Source organism: Platichthys flesus, chromosome 11, assembly GCF_949316205.1.
Source record: "Platichthys flesus chromosome 11, fPlaFle2.1, whole genome shotgun sequence".
Classification (NCBI taxonomy): domain Eukaryota; kingdom Metazoa; phylum Chordata; class Actinopteri; order Pleuronectiformes; family Pleuronectidae; genus Platichthys; species Platichthys flesus.
Window position 1 is genome coordinate 10,149,988 of NC_084955.1, and position 20,572 is coordinate 10,170,559.

Sequence of the window (20,572 nt, forward strand, 5' to 3'; positions counted from 1 at the left end):
AGCATTCCCTCTGGTAATAGAAGACATTTTGTTTGTATAGAAAGTGCTATATAGATAAAGTGTGACTGATTGATATACTCCTAACATTCAGTTTCCAAAGGTCCTAAATATTTTGTATTTTTTCATTGTCTGTGTACTTTATATCTTGGCCTGCAGGTTGTTCAACCAATCAATCTGTAAGACCAGAAATCATTTGGTCTCAGTAGATAAAACACGGATCTCCCTAAAATACCCAAGTCCATGCTGCCTATGATGTCATTCGATGTTATCTGTTGTGCATTGCTATGTACCTGCACTGTGCGATTTACAAAAACACCACAAGAGGGAGCTATGTGACTTGTGTTTAAACGGCTTCAGATCTGGTAGAGACATTGAATTGCGCCACAGATTCCAACTTACTCATCTCATCAGCTCAGTCTGTGGAGCAGGAACAGATCCTGGCTGTTCCAGGGTTATTTAAACCTACTCACTTGTTAGGTTGAAAAAGATATAGCCGCTCTTATGACTTGCACTCTCATCCTCCTAAAGCTCAGAACCTCTGCTCCTCTAAAACTCAGCAAAGCTAGAGGTTGAAATCTTCAGCAGTGCCCCGGGGCAAAATGAGAGGCTGGAGCCAAGTGTTTGAGCGATGCTCTGTAATACACACAGTGTTTACATTGCCACATAATGAGTGTCTTTGAGACTGTTATTGTTGTGGATGTCTGCGAGCTTACATGTGACATGTTTCATTAACAAGGAAACACAGGCTGCGTGTTTTATTTAAAAACGGTGGGACAAAGCGAGATGGAGGCTGCAGCTGTTTTCTGACTGAGACAAGGGTAAACACGGGCAAACACCATCCAATCATCTCACAGGGAGAGGACGAGTTCTGCTGACTCTATGTGAGGTGAATCCAATGACAATAACGTGCTGATCTAGTCTCATAAGATATAAGACACAAGAACAGTATTTTCTGATGTCCTTAATCTGAATAAGTTCATCCTCAGAATAACCAAGACATGTGCGGTATTCTGATCTTAGTCTCATTGTGTGAATATGAATACAGCTCATTTGCAGTAATGATATTCATAAACAGTGTAGAAAGATGGATGATAGGCGGCTATTTCCTCCCACTATCAGAAACCAAGCTAAAATAACCTGGCTGTGAACATCTGCCCAATATCGACGGGGGATGGAGCTTTGGTTGCAAGGTCCTGATACACTCAATTAAAGCGCCTAACCAATCACAAGTCAGTCTCAGCTGTCAATTATGACATTTTACTGCACTTAAAGTATGACATAACTAATGAAAACCAAACTTACCAGGGAAATTAACACTTTAACGAAGATTGGTAAGATTAGAATCACATTAAAGTAACTTTTTAGATTGGTCCATCTCCCATCCACTAACACAGAGGAGGCAGGGTCTATGATAATACTGCAGCCAGCCACCAGGTGGCTCTCCAGATGCTTAATGTGCTATTTGAGTTTTTACAGTATTTACCACATCTGCAGTTGTTGACTGCTTGACGACACATATCCTGTGATTGAGTGCAAACAAGTAGTAGGATATATGTAAACAGGAATATGAAGGAAATATTCTAATAGCAATTCATGTAAACATCATCATTGCCAGTGAACACACAAACACACACCTGTTTGGCGCTGCGTTCAAACACCACATATTGCTGACACTGGTCCAGTCTCCGCTTCCTCATGGTCCAGAAGTGCAGCACTCTGTTCTCTCTCTGCAGCAACTCATTCAAGATATCTGATGGAAAATAAATGAATGTATTCCAGATGTGTATCACTGTACGTCAGCATTGTATAGGAAGATATTGAACTCATGGCTCAAAATATCATTCTATGAATAAATTAGAATATAGGCTAATAGACATCTTTGCAAAGATTAGAAGCAAAAATAATGAAAGTGATTATTATTAATACTTTGTCTACTTACTCTTAACCTGGGTCTCTGGAGCTTTGACGTGGGACAACATGCCGGGCATGTTGACACCGTTTCTGTGCAGGTACTTCAAGAAGACATCAGCGTTACGCCTGGCTAATGTACAGGCCTGTATGTGTGCAGAAGGAGAACAGACGTCACTTACAGTGTCAACAGCATCATCCTCAGACAGATACAACATTCCTAATTAAAATAGGTTGTTTTGACTTGTTTATACTGTTACCGTGCAATACCAGCATCTCTCTCACCTTGAGGAAGGCCTCCTTCTGCTCCAGATGTTTGCTGATCATGGGAGTGACGTGGTCGGAGTCACTGTTGGGCCCCAGTTTATCAGCACCACCGCACCAGTCTTCTTCCCTCTTGTACTCCTGCTCAAGGCTCTCCAGGACACTGCACACCTGAGACGGTGACGACACGGTGCATAAAACTACTGCAGCTGAGACATTAACCTTCAAGCAACCTTTGCGGCTGCACATCCTCGAGAATCGTTCCTTTTAATCGTGCTCTGACACAGTTCCAGGTCCACTAATGTTGAAAAGTGGGGAGAGTAATTCCCATAATGTATTTCAGCATTTCTGCTCTAACTCACTCGGATCTAAGATTGTCTAACACATTGGAGCACAAATGAGTCGGTGGCTCTAACTCCAACCCACCTGCTCAGAGGTCTTGTAGAAGGCCACTGACGCATTAACCAGCTTGAGTCTGTCCTCCATCTTCAGCATCAGCTGCTGCCAATGATCTGCCACCTTCAAAAGTTAAAACAAAGCAAATACATTTTAAACTTAACGCTTTAATAAAGGTACTGCACTGCTAACAATGATATTCTTGTTATCAGTTAACGATGTGTAACATGTTTAGAGAGCTCTACCTTTTCTGCACAGTCTCTGATCATATCCATGTCATAGTGGTTGGCCTGGAGTAAGGCCTCGGCCTTCTGCTGGACCTGCAGTGCACTCTGATGGGTTTTCTGCACCGGGGTAAAGGTAGAGGAAAAAAACACTGAAATTGAAAAGAGCTATACGAATCTCTAAATCACAATAATTGCTTGGAAAATATGATCCCAGCTTCCAGTTGCCCCTGCAGTTTTAGGCAGAGAGTGGAGGAGCAGGGAGCAAGAGAGGAAAAGCTAAATAAATAAAGGTAGAGTCTGATTAGAGCTGTCTCAAAGATTGGCCTGAGGGGAGCAGTCAGGAAAGGAAATGAGAAAAGGGGTTGAAAGAAAATAGGACTGGTACATTTTGCGGTTTGTCAAAGCGGTTAGTCTGAGAATAAGTCTTTTGATCCTTGAAGGACTCGGAGCACTTGAGGGAAGGGGAGCAGACGGAGATACAGGAGGAATGAAGTATTTCCTGTCACTTTTGATAATGGTAACCTGACATATTTCTTCATGGCTCCTGCACCTGCAAGGTATGGTCGAGAACAAAATTCCCACATCCCTTCGACTCTCTCAGAAACTGCAGTTATGGCTTTTGTGTTTCAGTTCCAGTCTCTCATGTGTAATAATCTTAGACACAGCTTTTTTTCTGAACGTGTGTACATGTGAGCTGTGCAGAAGTAGGTCAGGCACAGGCCTGCATATAAAATGAGTTAAGGCTTGATAGAGTTCAAAGAAAATGCACCCTGCATAATCCATGGTTAAAGAGAGAGGGAATAAAGGAGAAAGGTAAGCAGAGAGAGAGAAGTAAGAGAGAGGTAGAGATGTAAGTTATTCATAATTCCATTTCATGTGCGACTTGTGATAAGAGGAGGAGGAGGTGCATGTAGACATGAACCTGAGTCGTTTTTAGAAAGGTTGAAGGCAGAAGGGCAACGAAGACGCCCGGTGCAAAAGTGGGGAAAAGAGGAAACATGATGACAAGGAAGAAGATGAAAAATAGGAAGCATATTACTCTTTTGTATTTTACCTCTATTGCATGTTGGAATTGTTCGTGTTCCTTTTGCAGCTGCTCGGCTTCTTGCAACGAGCTGGCGGTGATCAGGCCGGCATTCAGCATGGACTCTCCATTACGGATCCAACCCAGCACCTAGAACACACACACACACACACACACACACACACACACAAACAGGCAGAGCAAATTGTTATTACTCCTTCTTCATTCTTTTTAAATGACCAGACTTATTTGCAGTACTTATGTGCAGAAAACTTCTTGATTTAATCAAACTCAATAAATGTGAGATTCAAATTTCTACCCTTATTTTGCATCTTTGCCTCATCGACTCTTGGGAAATCTTGCCCCAATGCGGCCCGACTTTTTGGTACTTTATTTTTCTTTTATAATACACGCTCTTTATTGCCTTTTCAACCTTGACATCTTCTTATTCGCTTGCATCCTCACTCTGTCCCAATGTCAATCCCTGCAGTCTCTTCGAATCTCACCTTGCAGGCACACATTTCTCCCCTCTGTAAATAATCTCTTTAGCTACCACACCCCTGCTGCGCGCACACACACACACACACACACACACACACACACACACACACACACACACACACACACACACACACACACACACACACACACACACACACACACACACACACACACACACACACACACACACACACACACACACACACACACACACACACACACACACACACAGGCACACCTGGATGCACACAAAATCCCATTTGATCATTGTTTTGCTGGCCTACTTCTTGCCAAACGGTTCTCTCTCAAAGACACTTCTCTCTCTCTCTCTCTCTGACTCAGCAAAGCACATCTGTTGTGTGGGCGATGGGCAGAGGTGCAACTGAAGCTCAGCTATAAAAGTGATGATGCAACCCCTCTCTGACTCGTGTTGTTCAGCCGCCTCCCAACGTGGCTTGAATGTTTCCATTGCATTTTTCTCTGGCCTCAGGCGGGTCATTTATGAATGTCAGCAGCTGAATATTGGCAGAACTGAATGACTCACACATATGATTCACAGGTATGGTACGGCTGACAATGAGGTCTGCTGAACATATTTCTTCATGCCACTACACCTGACAGCACTTTACTGTACTTATCATCTTATTTATAACCCCTGCTACATGTTTAATCCCTGTTCTAAAGCTTTGCTGTTTCTTAAGGACATAGAGAAACAGGTAACTAGCTCTGGGTGTGGGGCTAAAAACACAAAAAATACTGCTCTAACAATAGCAACTGTGGGGCAGCGGTCGACTGTCTCAGATTTACAAATCACTTTAATTCCGAATTCAGACTACGTGGCTGTTTTTAAAGTTGTCAGATAGCTGCCTCCCTCCATTAGGATTATATTTTAAGATTCTTTTAATAACTTTAAAAGCTCAGACAGTTCTGGTCCCCAGAAATAAGACAGAGACACTAACTCGCCATGCTCCAAGACGTAACCTTACGTCTTCCAAACAACAACTGCTGAGTCAAGGCTGGTAACTAAAGGTGATCGGGCTTTGGCCATCAGGACCCTGAAGCTCTTGCCTGAGACTAGATTAGACTTTGCCGTCTCTTAACTTAACTTTCCTGTTTTTAAATCAATGTTTAAAACATACTTTTATAGGAAAGTCTTTTAATGCCTGATTTTAATTGGTTTTAACAGATCTTTATCAGAATTTCTTTCGCCACCTTTCTTATTTATGTTTTATCTCCTTGTTGTTTTATTCTCATTTATTTCAAGAAGTACTATTTAAAGAGGTGCAGGGGTGACTCGGAAGTGTTCGACAATACACTAACACATCGGACTAAAAAGCGTGCAGTGCGAACCAGGCATTGGCTGCACAGACAGTTTCTGTAACAGGCCCTGGCTACAGCCTGTCTGTGGGCTGATCAGTAAAAATAACATCATATTGGCATCACACCATCATCTCTGTCAGTTGCCTCCATGCATCTGCTGATATGCTTCCCTCTGGTAGATTATCTTAGTCTCAGTCTCATATCTGCCACTTATGCTACATTTTTCATTAGTTCTAACAGAAGCCGACACATAGAGCCTGTTGTGATTCAGCTGAATCCCTCTCATAACAAGCCTTATTATGAATATGGCTCAGTGTTTGTCTTTCAGTGGGCTACATTACTAACCGCAGAACAATTTTCTTGCTTTGAATTCTGCAACTGAACCCAGGAAATGGCTCGTTTCAGATGTTCTTCACTGACACAACAATAAGAAACTATGTCGTTCTTCCCTTGTTGAGCAGCTCTCTGGTCCATTTGTCTCATTTAACCCTCAATCGCCATTTATCTCACTCTGTCGTTGATCTTTGTCTCGACATTAAAACAGACGGGTGAAATACCAGGAGAGAGAGAGGGGAAGGGAAGGGAAGGAGAGAGATTGTCGACATGGGATGAGTCATCGAGTCGCGCTCTTGTACAGACAGAACAGCCCGTAGCTCTATAAGCATCTCAACACTCTCCGCCATAACACGACAGTTTGACCTCTTACAAGAGAAAAAAGCATCATGTGAGAATTCCTATGTGAAAACATGTATGATCTCTGTTTCCACCTAGACAGACAAACACATCTTAATATCACTAGTCTAATTTAAATAGGATTTCTGTTCTGGTTAAAAGGGAGAATAACACAGGGATTGTTATCTCAAAACTACAAAGCACAGATCCTTTGAAGCTTGTCCTCTTTTTAGACTAGGTTTTAAATAGAATATACATATATAGCACTTAATCAGTCTTCCAGAAGTCACATTAATTCAATATGCAGAAGTTTTTCTCAGGGGCAATTTAGGGTTGAATGTTTTGCCCAAGCCAAGGATCAAACCACCAAACCTCTGTGAGCCATAGAGCCCCTTTTTAAGACACCCCATGTGTCTGTCTCCCGTTTCACCCTCTTGTCCTCGTCCTCTCCACCAGTACCTGTTTGACTTCGGCCTGTAGATGCCGCAGCTGGACGCACTGCTCCAGGTGTCTCCGGTGCTGCTCCGCGGCCAGGTCCAGCTCCTGCTGCTTCTCGTGGAGGAACTCGAGCAGGTCCTGGACCCGCGTGGCCATGTCCACATCTCTGTCGCACAACAGCTCCACACCTGCACACAAGGGACATTTCATCACAATCCATCTTGGCCTCTGTCTGTTAGCAAAATTACACAAAAACTACAGGAGGGATTAACGTGAAACCTGGTGGAAGGATGCATTATGGGTCAGGACAGAACCCATACAATTTTTGTTGAAGAATCCAGATCAGAGAGGACTCCAGAATTTTGTGAGGATTATGAATGAATCTTCACACTTTTAGGTGGTTGGAATCAATGCGTTATTTTGAGTGGATCCAAATTAAAATCTTTATGTAGTGGATTTATTAAGCTTCCATAAGGCAAATGGGGCTTGAAATATGTAACTACTTCAATAATCACTTATTTCTGGGATTAGATGGTTATGGATTGAAGAGGTATGTAGTGATTCTGCACACATCTGGACACTAAATCACCAAAGTCTACATGAAAGCTATAAAATGCATTTCATGAAGACATTCTTTGTTACTGCCATTTGTAGAATGATAAAAGCTGGATGGCTTATGATTTCACATGTAGTACAGTACAATGCTGATCTGGTGGGAGATGACTAAATCATGTCATTTCTTGTCAAAAGAAACATTTCACAGAAAATTTAGCATTTGCATAATCCCCCCTCATAATTTTGTCCTGCATTGCATCGCAGCGTCGTGTGCCAGTCGTGCAGCGAGCCACAGAGCTGGCCTTGGTTCATAACTGCCATCCTGAGGTTAGCTACACAGGTATAACTCCAGCATCATTAAGTCTGCCATGTGACTATCAGCAGCAGTGTAGGTGGTCGGCTGCAGAGGCAGATCTCTGAATTAAATGAGCTAAGTTTGAACTGTGAGGTGAAAAACACAACAACACCTGCGTGTCATCTAAAAAGAAACATTTCGTTGTGTGTTGCTCATAGAGTTTGTTATCCTGTCTCCTCCATGTTAGTGGATGGGATATGGAACCAATTAAAAAGTCACACTACACATTAAATACATTTTTCCTATCACACTTTGTTTGCTCAAGTGATACTTATTCCGTTAAATTTAGTCCTAATCTTTTAATACTGTAAAAAGAGGTGAAACGTCAAGTTTGACAACTGAGACTGACTCCTGATTGGTCAAGCATATGTATCGATGAGACTTTGATACTGCAACTCCATCTCACTGATCACTATTGTGCAGACTCTGGTTCCAAATTGCCAAGATGGCGGGGTTCGTATAAAGGATATATTATCATCTTTTCTGGTTGGTGCGAGGCAGTGGAGACGAGTTGGCCATGTTTATGTACGGTGTTGCCCAAGAGCAGTTTAACCCAACATGAACACAACTCTTATGGATCAAGATGTCCAATCTACTCAGTTAAAGATCTTCCTCTTATTCCCTCCCCCTCTTTCCTTAAACAAAACTTTTCATTCACACAAATTAACAAAAAATCTGTGATTCCTAGAGATGTGAGTTGACCTATGCTTGCGTCTGGTGCATTTGTTTGTCGGTGCATTGATAAACACTTCAGGTGAGGCGTTCTGTTCCGTCACTCACCAGATGCCTGGACCTCGGTGACGTACTGCAGCAGCTCTTGTCCCTGGTGGATGACGTCGAAGGTGAGGTTGTTCATGGTGAGCGCCTTGTCTGCATGATGCTGCAGCCTCTGCTCGGCCAGCGACAGGTCCTCCGTGTCAAAGTCACTCATCTGCTGCGACAGCTCCTCGTTCCATGACTCCAGGTCTGAGATGATCTGAATTTGAAAGATTAAAAAACATTTCTTTGTCAAAATATAGGGTTGGATTGTCCAAGGATGTCAAGAATCGCTGTTTTTTCACCATCACACAAATTCAAAAGGTGTAAATCACAGCTGCACAAACAAACCGCATAGTCATGTAATTATCCATATCATTTTCATGTTACAGTCATTTCTCTAATCCGACAGCCTCAAGTAACTGTCAAAATAAAGGACAACATATCACACTGCTGATGCACGACTGGGAAAGCAGATGTACTGAGATGTCGGTGCTTGTCTCCGACCGCCCACGCACACTGAATCATGAAACGATGGGCACAGAGATCCTGGAAACATGCAGCTCTGTCTGTCTCGCTCCCTTTTTTAAAGGGAGACCTGCTCCTCACTCTGCCTCAGAACTCACCTCAGACCCTGGGGGCATGAAGAACTGATATACAGAGGCCTTTATCTAATGGAGCTGAAGAGTAGCGGAGAATCTTTATTGAGACAGACTGATACTACAAATGGGTTTAATAATTCATCCAGTTTTCTGTAATAATATTCATTATAATTTAATAAATGTTATCAGGAGATCCCTGTTTCCTGACTTGCTCTTTTTGTCATTGCAGCTTCTATCACTGCTTTTTTCCTCTAGTTTTTTTTCCTCAGTCTTATTAAATTCCCCTCTACCTGGAGACCAGAAGTGATGAACTCCATAAAATGTGAGCCTAAAACTTTTCTCTTTAGCAAGTCTCTTGTTTGAGAGTCATTATTTAATTGCAGCCATGTTTAACAATTGCATTCAATTTGATCTGCCCATATGAATACAGCATGGATACATTTTTTACTTTCCGGGTATTCAACTAGCACAGTTCTGTAGTTGAGTGACGATGAGGGACCTGCTGAGCTCTATTAAAAACATCTACCTAAAAACAGGCAGATTGCAGAGTGGCTCCTCAAACCTGGATCCATACAGGTCTTGGACTAATGCAATATCCTCTAAATGAGGAAATCCAGGTAAACAACTTATTGCTTGCTAAATCTTAATCGAGATTTTTTAACAAATACATTAAATATCTATTATTCAAAACAATAAAGGGAAAGCAATATGTAAAAGTATATGTCCTTACTTGATGGCTCTTATTGCTCTGCAGCCCTCCAATGAATATGTTTATAGAAAGATAAATCTCTTCTGCAATAAAAAGCTTTGTTCTCCCTCCATATGCAACAGTGTATTTGCCTTGTGGCAAAGAACTCCAGGAATCTGGATACACACAGAGCAAACTAACAACGATATCTTTTCACAAACTGGCAACAAAGCAGAAACTTACCGAGGATTCATCCACTCTCTGCTCTCCTCTAGGTTTCAAGTTGAGAAAAATGCCCTCTGTGTGCAAGAAGACCATCTCCCTCAGCTACCAGCGCCGTAAAAAGCTACTAATGGAGGAAAGTCTCCTCTTTGACAAGGTTTTCTTCTTCTTCTCAGTTTTGCTCAGTGATACAAACTTATCGACAGAAGAAGAGAGAACGGTGAGACGGGTGTGTGTCTCGTCTGAACCCGTGCTCTCACCTCAAACACACACCCCTACTAAGCCATGAGGGAGAGTCATATGTGTGTGTGTGTGTGTGTGTGTGTGTGTGTTTGTGTGGGCAGGGAGTGGAGCAAAAAAATGCCTCCTCCACCCATCTTCATGCTTGAACACCGTGTCATATTAATCCTGTGTGTGTGTGTGTGTGTGTGTGTGTGTGTGTGTGTGTGTGTGTGTGTGTTTGTGTGCGTGCAAAAAACTTCGAAGCAGCAACAACACTTCTATTATCACACGGTGAAGGAAAATTCATGCATGGGCAGAATTTTAATATCACAACCATATGTAAAGTTGAGTTAATACTTTTATTTTTTTAAGTTCAAGGTCCATATATTTTGTTTGAATTGGCTGGATTACTTTTCCTGTGGTGATGCTGGATGCAGCTTTCTTTCACAAATTGTAAAAGTAACCTTCAGGAATTGAGCTGTGGTAAGTAAAGGCCTGAGGCTGCACTACCGCTGCTGTACAGAGAGCTGTTCACCAACTGACTTTTTTTGTCATTAGGGTTTGATAAAATCTTCGGAATCATTATGATATTTTGAAACATGTATACCAGCTGATATATCGGTATTTGAAATGTTTTGCTCCCACACATGCCAACTTTGTTTGGGCCCTAATCCATTCACGGATCCCTATGTATCGATATACATACTTCTTCATTTTCATCCCAGCGAAGGGAGTAATGTGATTATTAGTATTTGCTGACACACACATTGCCGTTCAAGCACCCAGGACTCTCCAAATCTGCCGCAATACTTTCCATATCTTCTTCTTATTACCTTCATTGTCCTCAATGAATGTGAAGCCTGCATCTCGGAGAGAGTCTAATTTCTCCCCCAAACATATTGTGGCACAACAAAATCTCATTTGATGTCCACGATAAACATAAACCAGGAGGAACATTAAACACAATTTTCAGAAGAGGAGTTATCACGTCTGAGCCCCGACTGAGAAAAGCATTCAGCATCGCAGTGGGACATTAAGACATTAGCAGATACAGGGAATCTAAATTGGAATGAGTCAGTGGATGAGACGCGTCAAGTGGAACTAAACGCTGGTTTAATGCGGCACGTATCACTGTGGATTCAACCAAGCTCTGAAGCAGCGGGGGTCCTCCCTCCAGGACTCGATCTCTCTTTTATGGTGTAACGCTCCATCAGCTCAGAGTCACAGTCATTTCAGTTGGTCCCCTGCCACATGTAATTGATTCATTTGTATTTAAGAAAACATTATTCCATTTTTTTTTTCAACTTATCACACCCTTTGCAGTTTAGTTTTCACCTGCACTCCTCCTCCCCAACTTTTTCCTCCTTACAAGAGTTGATAGACGAAAAATATTTAATTCCTCTGATCCACTATGCTTCAACCGCTCTTCTAACGTTGCCTGAACATTGCACGATACAAAGCAAAAATAAATCCTCGTCACACACCAAGCCTCCTCCGTCTCCCGCCTACTACTCACGTCGATCGCGTCCCTCTCAAAGATGCGGAGCTGGAGGAAGAGCTCCAGTTTGATCTTCCTTTCCTGGAACAGCTCCTCCATCTGGCCCTGGGCCTCGTCCAGCTGCTGCAGCACGCTCTCGATGTGCGCCATGGAGCTGTTGTGGGGAGTCTTGTTGCTCGAGATGGCCGAGTCTCTGTGGAGAGAGTCAGACATAAGGCGGGTGCAGGTACAGTGTAAATGACCCTGTACATAACATCCATCCTGAGAGATCCAATCCAAGGTGGTCAAATCTAAGGACTTGTTTTATTCCAGTCTGAGTTTAGTGATGTGTTTGTGTGTTTGGATCTTCTTTGTCAGATCTCAGGAAGCACATGGGTGCGTTCAGACCTGAACTGGGAGCAGACCACATGTTATCGGATCACTCAGAAATGGCTCTAAGATCTTATAAAGACATCCTTGAGGAACTTAAAGAAAATAATAACAATATAATTTATTTACATCTGTTACAGGAAATCCCTTTCATGTTTGCTTTTGCTTTAGTAATTCTGTAGTTGTATTATTGTTACTGTTGTTACTTGACTTGATTTCAGGAAAAATGTGAAATCACTAAGGCTAGGAAATTTCAAAAACTCTAAACTCCTTTGCACTTTGGCTTTTTTGAAGCAAATTGTTCTCACTTAATTCCAGTTGTTCTGGGTTTTTTACCCTCATGGTTTAAAGCATCAATTGTAAATCGCCTTGGATAAAATCCAATGAAATGTGAATTTGATGTAACAACATTAACCTGAGCTGTTGTATGAGGTCCTCTCCCTCCTTGATGACATTGACAGTAGCCTGTAGGGTGGTCTGCTGCTGCTGGCCAAAACGCTTGATCAGCTCCTGCACCGCCTCCACCGCCTCCGCGTACACATCATCCAGCAGCTCCTTCTGAAGCTCCTCCAGCCACGTCCACAGCTAACAGGGATGGACAGAACAGGGAGGATGGTTAAAATGTGGCGTGCGCCTCCCAGAGAGGAGAAAAGAGCAGGAAGACACCGACCAGACACATGCTGGCAGAGGGTGTGGGCCCAGACCTGCAGAGGTAAGAGCTGACGGAGAAGCTGCCACATGCACACGCCGACAGAAATGGAGACAGAAATCAAATCCAACCAAGCTCTGCTCAAAGCTGGTGTTTTGTGAATGGTCATCTTTGTAACGGATTAGCCATCTGGATGAATTGGCTCAGGCCACTAAAGCCCTGGCACACGATCCACACTGCAGGAGAGAGACCCGAGCACCTAGGGCTTGTCTACCACCTACTCTGCCTTCTCAGGAAACATGGCTAATTTAGGTATCGTCACCATTATCACCCCCGCAACGCACTTTAACTTACAGATTACACTGACACTTAATGAAATGTAGACATCATCTGCCACTGCACCTTATCTACCCATTTATCTTGTGTTTCTGTTTTTATTGTTTCTACCGCAATATGATATATTTTATATTTTATTTTATTTTATTCAATTGTATTGTATTTTACTGTATTCAAATGTACCGGCTGCTATGACGACTTAATTTCCCTTCGGGGATGAATAAAGTAATCTATCTATCTATCTATCTATCTATCTATCTATCTATAAGTGAAACATAAATTAATTGTTTATTAAAATCTCCTGGTAATTCATTTTATTACATTGGGTTTAAATCTAGGGCAACTTCTTTTTTCCTTGGCACTAATTTGAAAGGATGTTGCATTTTTTATTGGTTGTTTTAGACTTTGTATTATGTAATTTTCTGTCTTTGATTGTTTTTATTTGTCCTTCTTTACACTTCGTAAAGGAGATTTTTTGTAAGGGTGCAAAATAAAGTTATTATTAATACTTATTTTATATTCATTCATCTGTCTAGTTAATGAAAATCAGTGCAGAAGAATCCTTTAATATAGTTCAAGTTCTGGCTCTACAGTTAACTGTTTGATGCCTCTCATGCTGCACAGTATCCGAGACGTTGAACTTGAAAAGGTGATGTTGAAAATATTCACTTGGACACACACATACGCGAGCAGACACACACGCGAGCTGACGCACACGCACGCACGCACACACACACCAGTGTGGATAACAGATGGGGTGAAGGAGATTAGTCCATATGGACATTTAAGACTTGCTCATTAGTAACAACATGAGTCCATGACAAAGTCTGAGTCCTTGTAAACAGGATGGAGTTTTAACAACTGACAGAGTGTGTAGAGATTCATGTAGACAGAGATGTACAGTGTACGACTTCCAAATTGTCACACAACACCGAGTGGAGCAGCGATCACCACATTTCAGTATATTGTTGGTTATTCCTTTTCTGCCCTGTGTAATTTGCATGTTCTTTATTCATTTTTTAAGCAATAGGGTAAAATAATATTAAGGAAAGGGTGATAGTAGTTAATACAACGAGGGAGGAGGCAGATCTCCTGTAACTGTGCACTGCAGATGGAAAGTGGAGCACAGATGTTTGCACAGGGAGAACGTAATGAATTTGGCAAGAACAGAAGCGTTGAGAGCAACGCTGCACATTTAATCACACACAAATACACACACCCTAAAACACTGTCACACATTGCAAAAAATCTCCGTCACGATGAAGACAGTGAACTAAAAAGCAAACGCTAATTTGGTGCAAATACTTTTGTGCAGTACTTTTGGTGACAACTCTTTAAGTGTGTGATGTAGAAGCAGAATTCTTGCTGTCTGCTATAACTACCTTAACAATTCAACACATTAACTACATTAAAAATTCAATTGTGATTCATTTCATGGCATTTAATCTTTGAGTAGAACTACAAAAATATGATACCATGTCATTCTGACATTTCCTTTTTGTCCTTATAAATCAATTTGTGCATATATATGTGGATACATTGTACACAACTGTAACAATTATAGTTTCCATCCTTTTAAATATGAAAATATGAGAGGCAACAGCAAAAGATGATTCAGTTGCTGATGGTGGACAACATGTGTTCTTACTGAGATTAATTTTTCACGATTGACTCCAACTCTGAAGTTGGTATGAGACCAATAAACTAATATTCCTCTGGTGAGGAGAGGAGAGAGGAGAGAGGAAAGAGGAGAGAGGAGAGAGGAGAGGACATGAAAAGAAGATACACACCTCTTTGACGTGGGTGTGGAAGGCAACAGACATGTCCAGCAGGACCTTTCGCTGCTCAACGCGTCGTACAAAGTCCTGGATGCGATCTTCGAGCTGGTGAGCAGCCTGGTAAATCTCCTCCGGGTCACATTCTCCGGTCTGGGCGAGCTGCTCTGCTGCCTCCAGCAACTTGTCAGCATTGGTGTAGGTATTCTGAAACATTAAAATTACCGATTTAAAATGTAGTTAATAACAGTATAATAAACAGCACAATTTTGTAGGCCACAATTTTGCAGGCCACACACAACCCGAAGATTTCGGGTCTATTGACTGACCGGTGACCTGTCCAGGAAGTACTCAGTGTCAGCTGGGATAGGCTCAAGCCCCCTGCAGCCTCTCGTTAAAGCAGGTTCAGTTAATGGATGCGTGGAGGGTCGCACTATCTCATACATTTTGCCACAAATAATTGATAATAATAATAACATGTAACTTTGGCTGGGAACAATAACAGACAACTGGTTTGATGATGTCATGAAGCAGGGTAGGATCATGGGTGTAGTTGTTTTTCTCCACCATTGCCAATGAAAATATGACTCAGATGCAAATTATGTTCCCGGCTGAGGTAATGTATTAAAGTTTTAGTACGTTACACAATAAACGGCAATGATTAATCATTAAGAGATCATTACAAAAAATGGAAGGGAAAAAAACAGCCTACTGGCTAAAAAGCCTCAAGTGTCTGGAAGCGTGTTTTTCCTCCGTCACATGTTGGAAGTTACATCAGAGACGTACAAAGACACAGGGACAAAGACACAGGGACAAAGACACAGGGACAAAGACACAGGGACAGGGGATATGACGTGATAAAAGGATGTTTTCATTAAAATGAAACGTCCTGTTATCTTGAATGAAATTGTTGATTTCCCGACGTCTGAACTTTGTTGTAAACATTTGAAAAAACGTAAACATGAACAAGTCAACTAAATACTCAACATAGGTCTAGCTGTTTTACAGATGTGTATGAAGAATTGTAACATCATCTTTAAGAGCTGTACTGAACAGGACACTACAGATATTTACCATTTGATTCGGCATCCCTGTCCTGTACTGAATTTTCAATCATACGTCTGAATGACTGCAACATTCACACTTGCATGTTCTTTGGTTGATTAGATGCTCTCACTTTCAGATGCATTATTTGTTAACTCACCTGTGCGACCTCCTCAAAGTCCTCGTGTCTCTTCTGCAGAGCTCTGGCTCTGTGCAGAGACTTCCCAACACCCGTGTGTTTACTGAGGAAGGCCTCGCCATGGTTTTCTATCCAGTCCAGCACCTTGGAAGACACACAAACACACACACACAATTTATATTTGAATAAGTATGCACAATTCCACAGAATGACCATTTATTGAGAATGCAGTACACGTTTCCAAGCAGTAGGGGGGGGCAATTGACTGAAATGGCTGCATTCACGACACACAGAGTTACACTCATCTATAGATGTCATCTCTCTCACCCTCTCCGCTCATCCCCCCTTTTCTTTACTCCCCCTTTCTTCATCTACAGTCTGTCATGTCTAAACTACACAAATGCAAACATGCATTACTTTTTGCTGAACAGAAAATCCAGTGCAGCGTAAAGTGTCAACACTTCTGCTGCGGATGAGATTAGCTACAAATCTTTGTATGAAATGACCTTATTATCTATTAAACAGATGGTTCCATCTGTTTCTATGTGTGGTAATGAATGGAGTTTTTTCATGATGTTCTCAAGGTCTCACTGGGAGTTATTTTGATGGGACAAACGCATTTCAACATGTGCACAATGCCCGCAACACCAAATGTGACAGTCAATTGCATCACCATGGAAACCACTACCAAGAGAAAAGGGTGATGAAAGAGCGGATGGAAGAGGGAGAAGAAAAGAGCAAAGATACAGCAAGAAAGAGAGAGAGAGAGTGAGGGGGCCGAGAGGCAGAGAGAGTGCATGCCCAAGGGCAGAAACGTGTTGACGACAGTGTACAGCACCTCAGTGGTGTTGATCTAAGAGCTCCGACAGTCACACAGAAACAGAGACGCTCACTCTGACAGCTCAGGAGGAAGTGATACAAGTCTTTGTAGAAGCTGGAGCTGATTATATCACAGGTTTAATATCATTTTGCTTCCTAAAACTACCGTTAAACTATATATATATATATTATAATATTTTACACTTTCAATGACTTTATTTATAATCAAAATAAATTCTGATCATAAAAGCTAAGTATCTAATTATTTTCTCTACAATACATGGTAATGAGATTTCTTTTGCTTTTCTTTCGTTTAATTTCTATTTACTATATACTACATGATAATGAGATTAACACAGCCTGGTATATGTCACTTATTAGGAACAACATTTACCTTTTTGCATCATCATCTTTGTGTGGTGTCACAATTAAAGAAAACTTAAGGACATAAATGTCCCTAAAACTATATATCAATATTATCAGGGTTGTTTGGCATTTCAACAACTGGGAGACACTAAGGTTTAACAGATTCAACGCTCAAGATGACAAGCTTTGCAAAAACTGGATCATTACCAATAAACACGTAGGGCAGGATAGGAGGTCGGACTTTGCGTCGTGTTTATGTTTGTCTGCTTACCTGCTGCACATCCTGCTGAAAGACACACAGCTGTAGGCGCTGGTGCAGGCGAACTTTGCGATGCTGCCAGATGTTTTCCAGCTGCCTCTGGTGATGCAGCACTTCGTGGATGATGTCCAGGACGTGGTGGACGGCCTTGGAGTAGTTGGCTGATGACATTAACGTATCTGCACTTCCCGGGGTCAGAGGTCGTTGCAGTTTGTCGAGCAGAGACTTGCCGTCCTGGCTTACCTGTAAAAGTTTGATGAGTTGATTGAGAAACAGTATTGATCACCTGAATATGCAATGTCTCAGGTCCTCAGAATCATCAGATAACTAAATTTAAATTGGATCTAAGTGAAAACTAAATAATCCATTAATATAACTAGAAAAGTATCTTTAATAATACAGTGAGCAAAGGTAGTCCAATAATCAATATTCAACAAATTATAGAAGTATAACTTTAAGTTTTAAGATATTTATCCTGAATAAAAGTTCACGTGTGTGTGTGTGTGTGTGTGTGTGTGTGTGTGTGTGTGTGTGTGTGTGTGTGTGTGTGTGTGTGTGTGTGTGTGTGTGTGTGTGTGTGTGTGTGTGTGTGTGTGTGTGTGTGTGTGTGTGTGTGTGTGTGTGTGTGTGTGTGTGTGTGTGTGTGTGTGTGTGTGTGTGTGTGTGCTGACCTCAGAGTACGCAGTGGTAATGTGCTCATATAATCCCTGGTGATGGTGGATAGTGTCTTCCAGATCCTGGAGCTCGGACGGCAGCTCTCCTTCACCACACGCTTTACCCCACGGCTCCACTTTACTCATGTACTGACGAGAGACAACACAAAAGAGTACTGATTTGTAACATACATGGAAGGACTTTTAATTTGATGCCTTAGTTACACTTCATTTTTTTAATTCAGCAAACCTTTAATTTTTAAGGTTTAACAAATATAAAACAGACACAATCAGAAATCTTCAAACAAAATAACGATTATTAGTCGTAATAGTTTATAATGAAAGAGAGAAGGGCAACACCTGTGTGTAGGTCTGGTTAATCACTCGGGGCTGTAAACGACTTATTATCTTATTATCAGAGCAACTCAGTGAATCAGTAGTTAAGTCCATTTTGCCACAAATATATCAGGAAAAAAATAGGATACACTTCTCTGTTTGGCTCTGTTACTAAATAGAAAGTTGACCTTAAAGATTGAACATGAAAGGAGCCACTGAGCAAGAAATAGGTGTCAGCAATAAAACCAAAGTGCTGTTACTGCAACCATAAGCAAATCAATATATGGCTAATTAGGTCTAATACAGGCTGCACCAGTGCATCGACCTTGTACTAAAGCCCAAAAAGTTCAATCTCTTTCTCTTTCTCTATCATTTTTTTCCAATTATTTATTTTAATGCTGACGTATACAGGCAAACTCAATGACAGAAAAACTTTTTTAGCTTTAAACTGTATGCTTCATCCTCCTCTGATAACACAGTATTTACAGTATGCATGTGTTTTTTGTGCATATATATATATAAATAAAGAACATATATTCATAATAAGAATAAGCTTGTGCGTATAAGTGAGGTCTCAGTTTTGCAGTTGAAGGGACATCATCAGAGCTGCGTCCTACCTGGTCTGCTTTCTGGTGGAAGCTGGCGGACATCTCCAGCAGGGTGCTGCGTTCGTCCAGCGCTGCGGCGAAGGCTTTCCACTCCTGCTCCAGCTGGCCTGAGATCTGCTGGATCTGCTGCGAGGCGTAGTGGCCCGACTCCAGGAGCCGGTTCCCCACTGACATGATCCGATTGATGTTCACATACACGTTCTGTGTTGGGGGGAGGGACGGAGAGGCCAGATGTCAAAGATCGAGATATATGCAACAGGTTTTTAAATTCAAATACATCGTATCATGTGTTTCTCTATGCTTCACATCTTCTCGACAGACAAAGTGAATGGCAAAGCTTTATGTTTTTAAAGTCTGGCTTTATTCAGGAGTGCGGTCTTTCAGTTTGAAACCAGGACTTATTGATTTCACATCCAGATTTTGAAATGCTTTCGCTCATAACCCTGCGCTCGCACTCAAACAGCCCCTGCATGTGCTTACATTTGCTCTGCTTTTACCCGGATACTTTGTTGCTTGGATGGATTTCCTGCACTCCAGAGTCAGCTCTGCTTCTGTGCGAGCAGAAAACGTTTGACCTCAGATTTCTACCCTGTTCTTGGATTGTTTCTTCGGCACTTGGATTTTTATTTTTGTGCAACAAGTCTCTGTCAAAATACCCCCGACCAATAGAAAGCCAAGTGTAGTGTTGATAAGTGAAATTGTCCCAGCCTGTCTACGTCCACAGAGAAGCATCAGAAGAAGAGCTCAAGCGGAATTAAAAGAAATCTAGACCGCGCTCTTGAATAAAGATAGAAAATAATCCCCATAAAGTTGCTCCAATCAAAGTCCTGTGTTTTGTTAATATTTGGTTAGTGAACAGGCTGCTAGGTTGTGTGTTGCTGTAGTTTCATTTTCCGGGACCATTATGCATCAAGCTTTAACTATTCCTATAAATGACCAAGATTGGCTATATTTTTTAAAAGCAATTCATGTTTCTTATTTTGAAATATATTGGCTACAATTATATTTGCGTACACAGTAAGTAATGTGGGACCCAGCCCGGAGGAAGCCCGGGGCCCCCGTCTGGAGCTAGGCCCAGACGGAGGGCTCGATGGCGAGCGTCTGGTGGCCGGGTTTGCCACGGAGCCCGGTCGGGCATAGCCCGAACAAACTACGTGGCACCCCCCCTCTTTTCATCTCATGGGCCCACCACCTGTGGGAAGACCCGTTGGGGTCGGGTGCGCAGCCACATGGGTGGCAGCGAAGGTAGGGGGTCTCGACGGACCAGACCCGGGCGGCAGAAGCTGGCTCTGGGGACGTGGAACGTCACCTCGCTGTGGGGAAAGGAACCGGAGCTTGTGAGGGAGGTGGAGCGCTATCAGTTAGATCTGGTGGGGCTTACCTCCACGCACAGTCTCAGCTCTGGTACCATACTCCTGGATAAGGGTTGGACTTTATTCTTCTCCGGAGTTGCCAAGGGCGTGAGGCGTCGGGCGGGTGTGGGGATACTCATAAATCCCCGGCTGAGCGCCGCGGTGTTGGAGTTTACCCCGGTAGACGAGAGGGTCGCCTCCCTGCGCCTAAGGGTTGTA

At 42.2% G+C, this 20,572-nt stretch overlaps 1 protein-coding gene across 3 annotated transcripts in view; it reads right to left on the reverse strand.

The window, feature by feature from the left end:
- Positions 1-20,572, reverse strand: part of triob (trio Rho guanine nucleotide exchange factor b) — a 110,441-nt gene that overhangs the window by 34,347 nt on the left and 55,522 nt on the right. For all 3 annotated transcript variants that reach the window (XM_062399206.1, XM_062399205.1, XM_062399207.1), the window contains exons 9-23: positions 19,011-19,202; positions 18,076-18,207; positions 17,417-17,647; positions 15,982-16,104; positions 14,793-14,984; positions 12,433-12,602; positions 11,667-11,841; positions 8,441-8,636; positions 6,772-6,938; positions 3,850-3,969; positions 2,814-2,912; positions 2,599-2,691; positions 2,194-2,343; positions 1,940-2,054; positions 1,635-1,750 (exon numbers count right to left, since the gene is read on the reverse strand). In XM_062399206.1, coding sequence (XP_062255190.1) covers positions 1,635-1,750; positions 1,940-2,054; positions 2,194-2,343; positions 2,599-2,691; positions 2,814-2,912; positions 3,850-3,969; positions 6,772-6,938; positions 8,441-8,636; positions 11,667-11,841; positions 12,433-12,602; positions 14,793-14,984; positions 15,982-16,104; positions 17,417-17,647; positions 18,076-18,207; positions 19,011-19,202 — 2,271 coding nt within the window. The remainder of the gene's footprint in view (positions 1-1,634; positions 1,751-1,939; positions 2,055-2,193; positions 2,344-2,598; positions 2,692-2,813; positions 2,913-3,849; positions 3,970-6,771; positions 6,939-8,440; positions 8,637-11,666; positions 11,842-12,432; positions 12,603-14,792; positions 14,985-15,981; positions 16,105-17,416; positions 17,648-18,075; positions 18,208-19,010; positions 19,203-20,572) is intronic.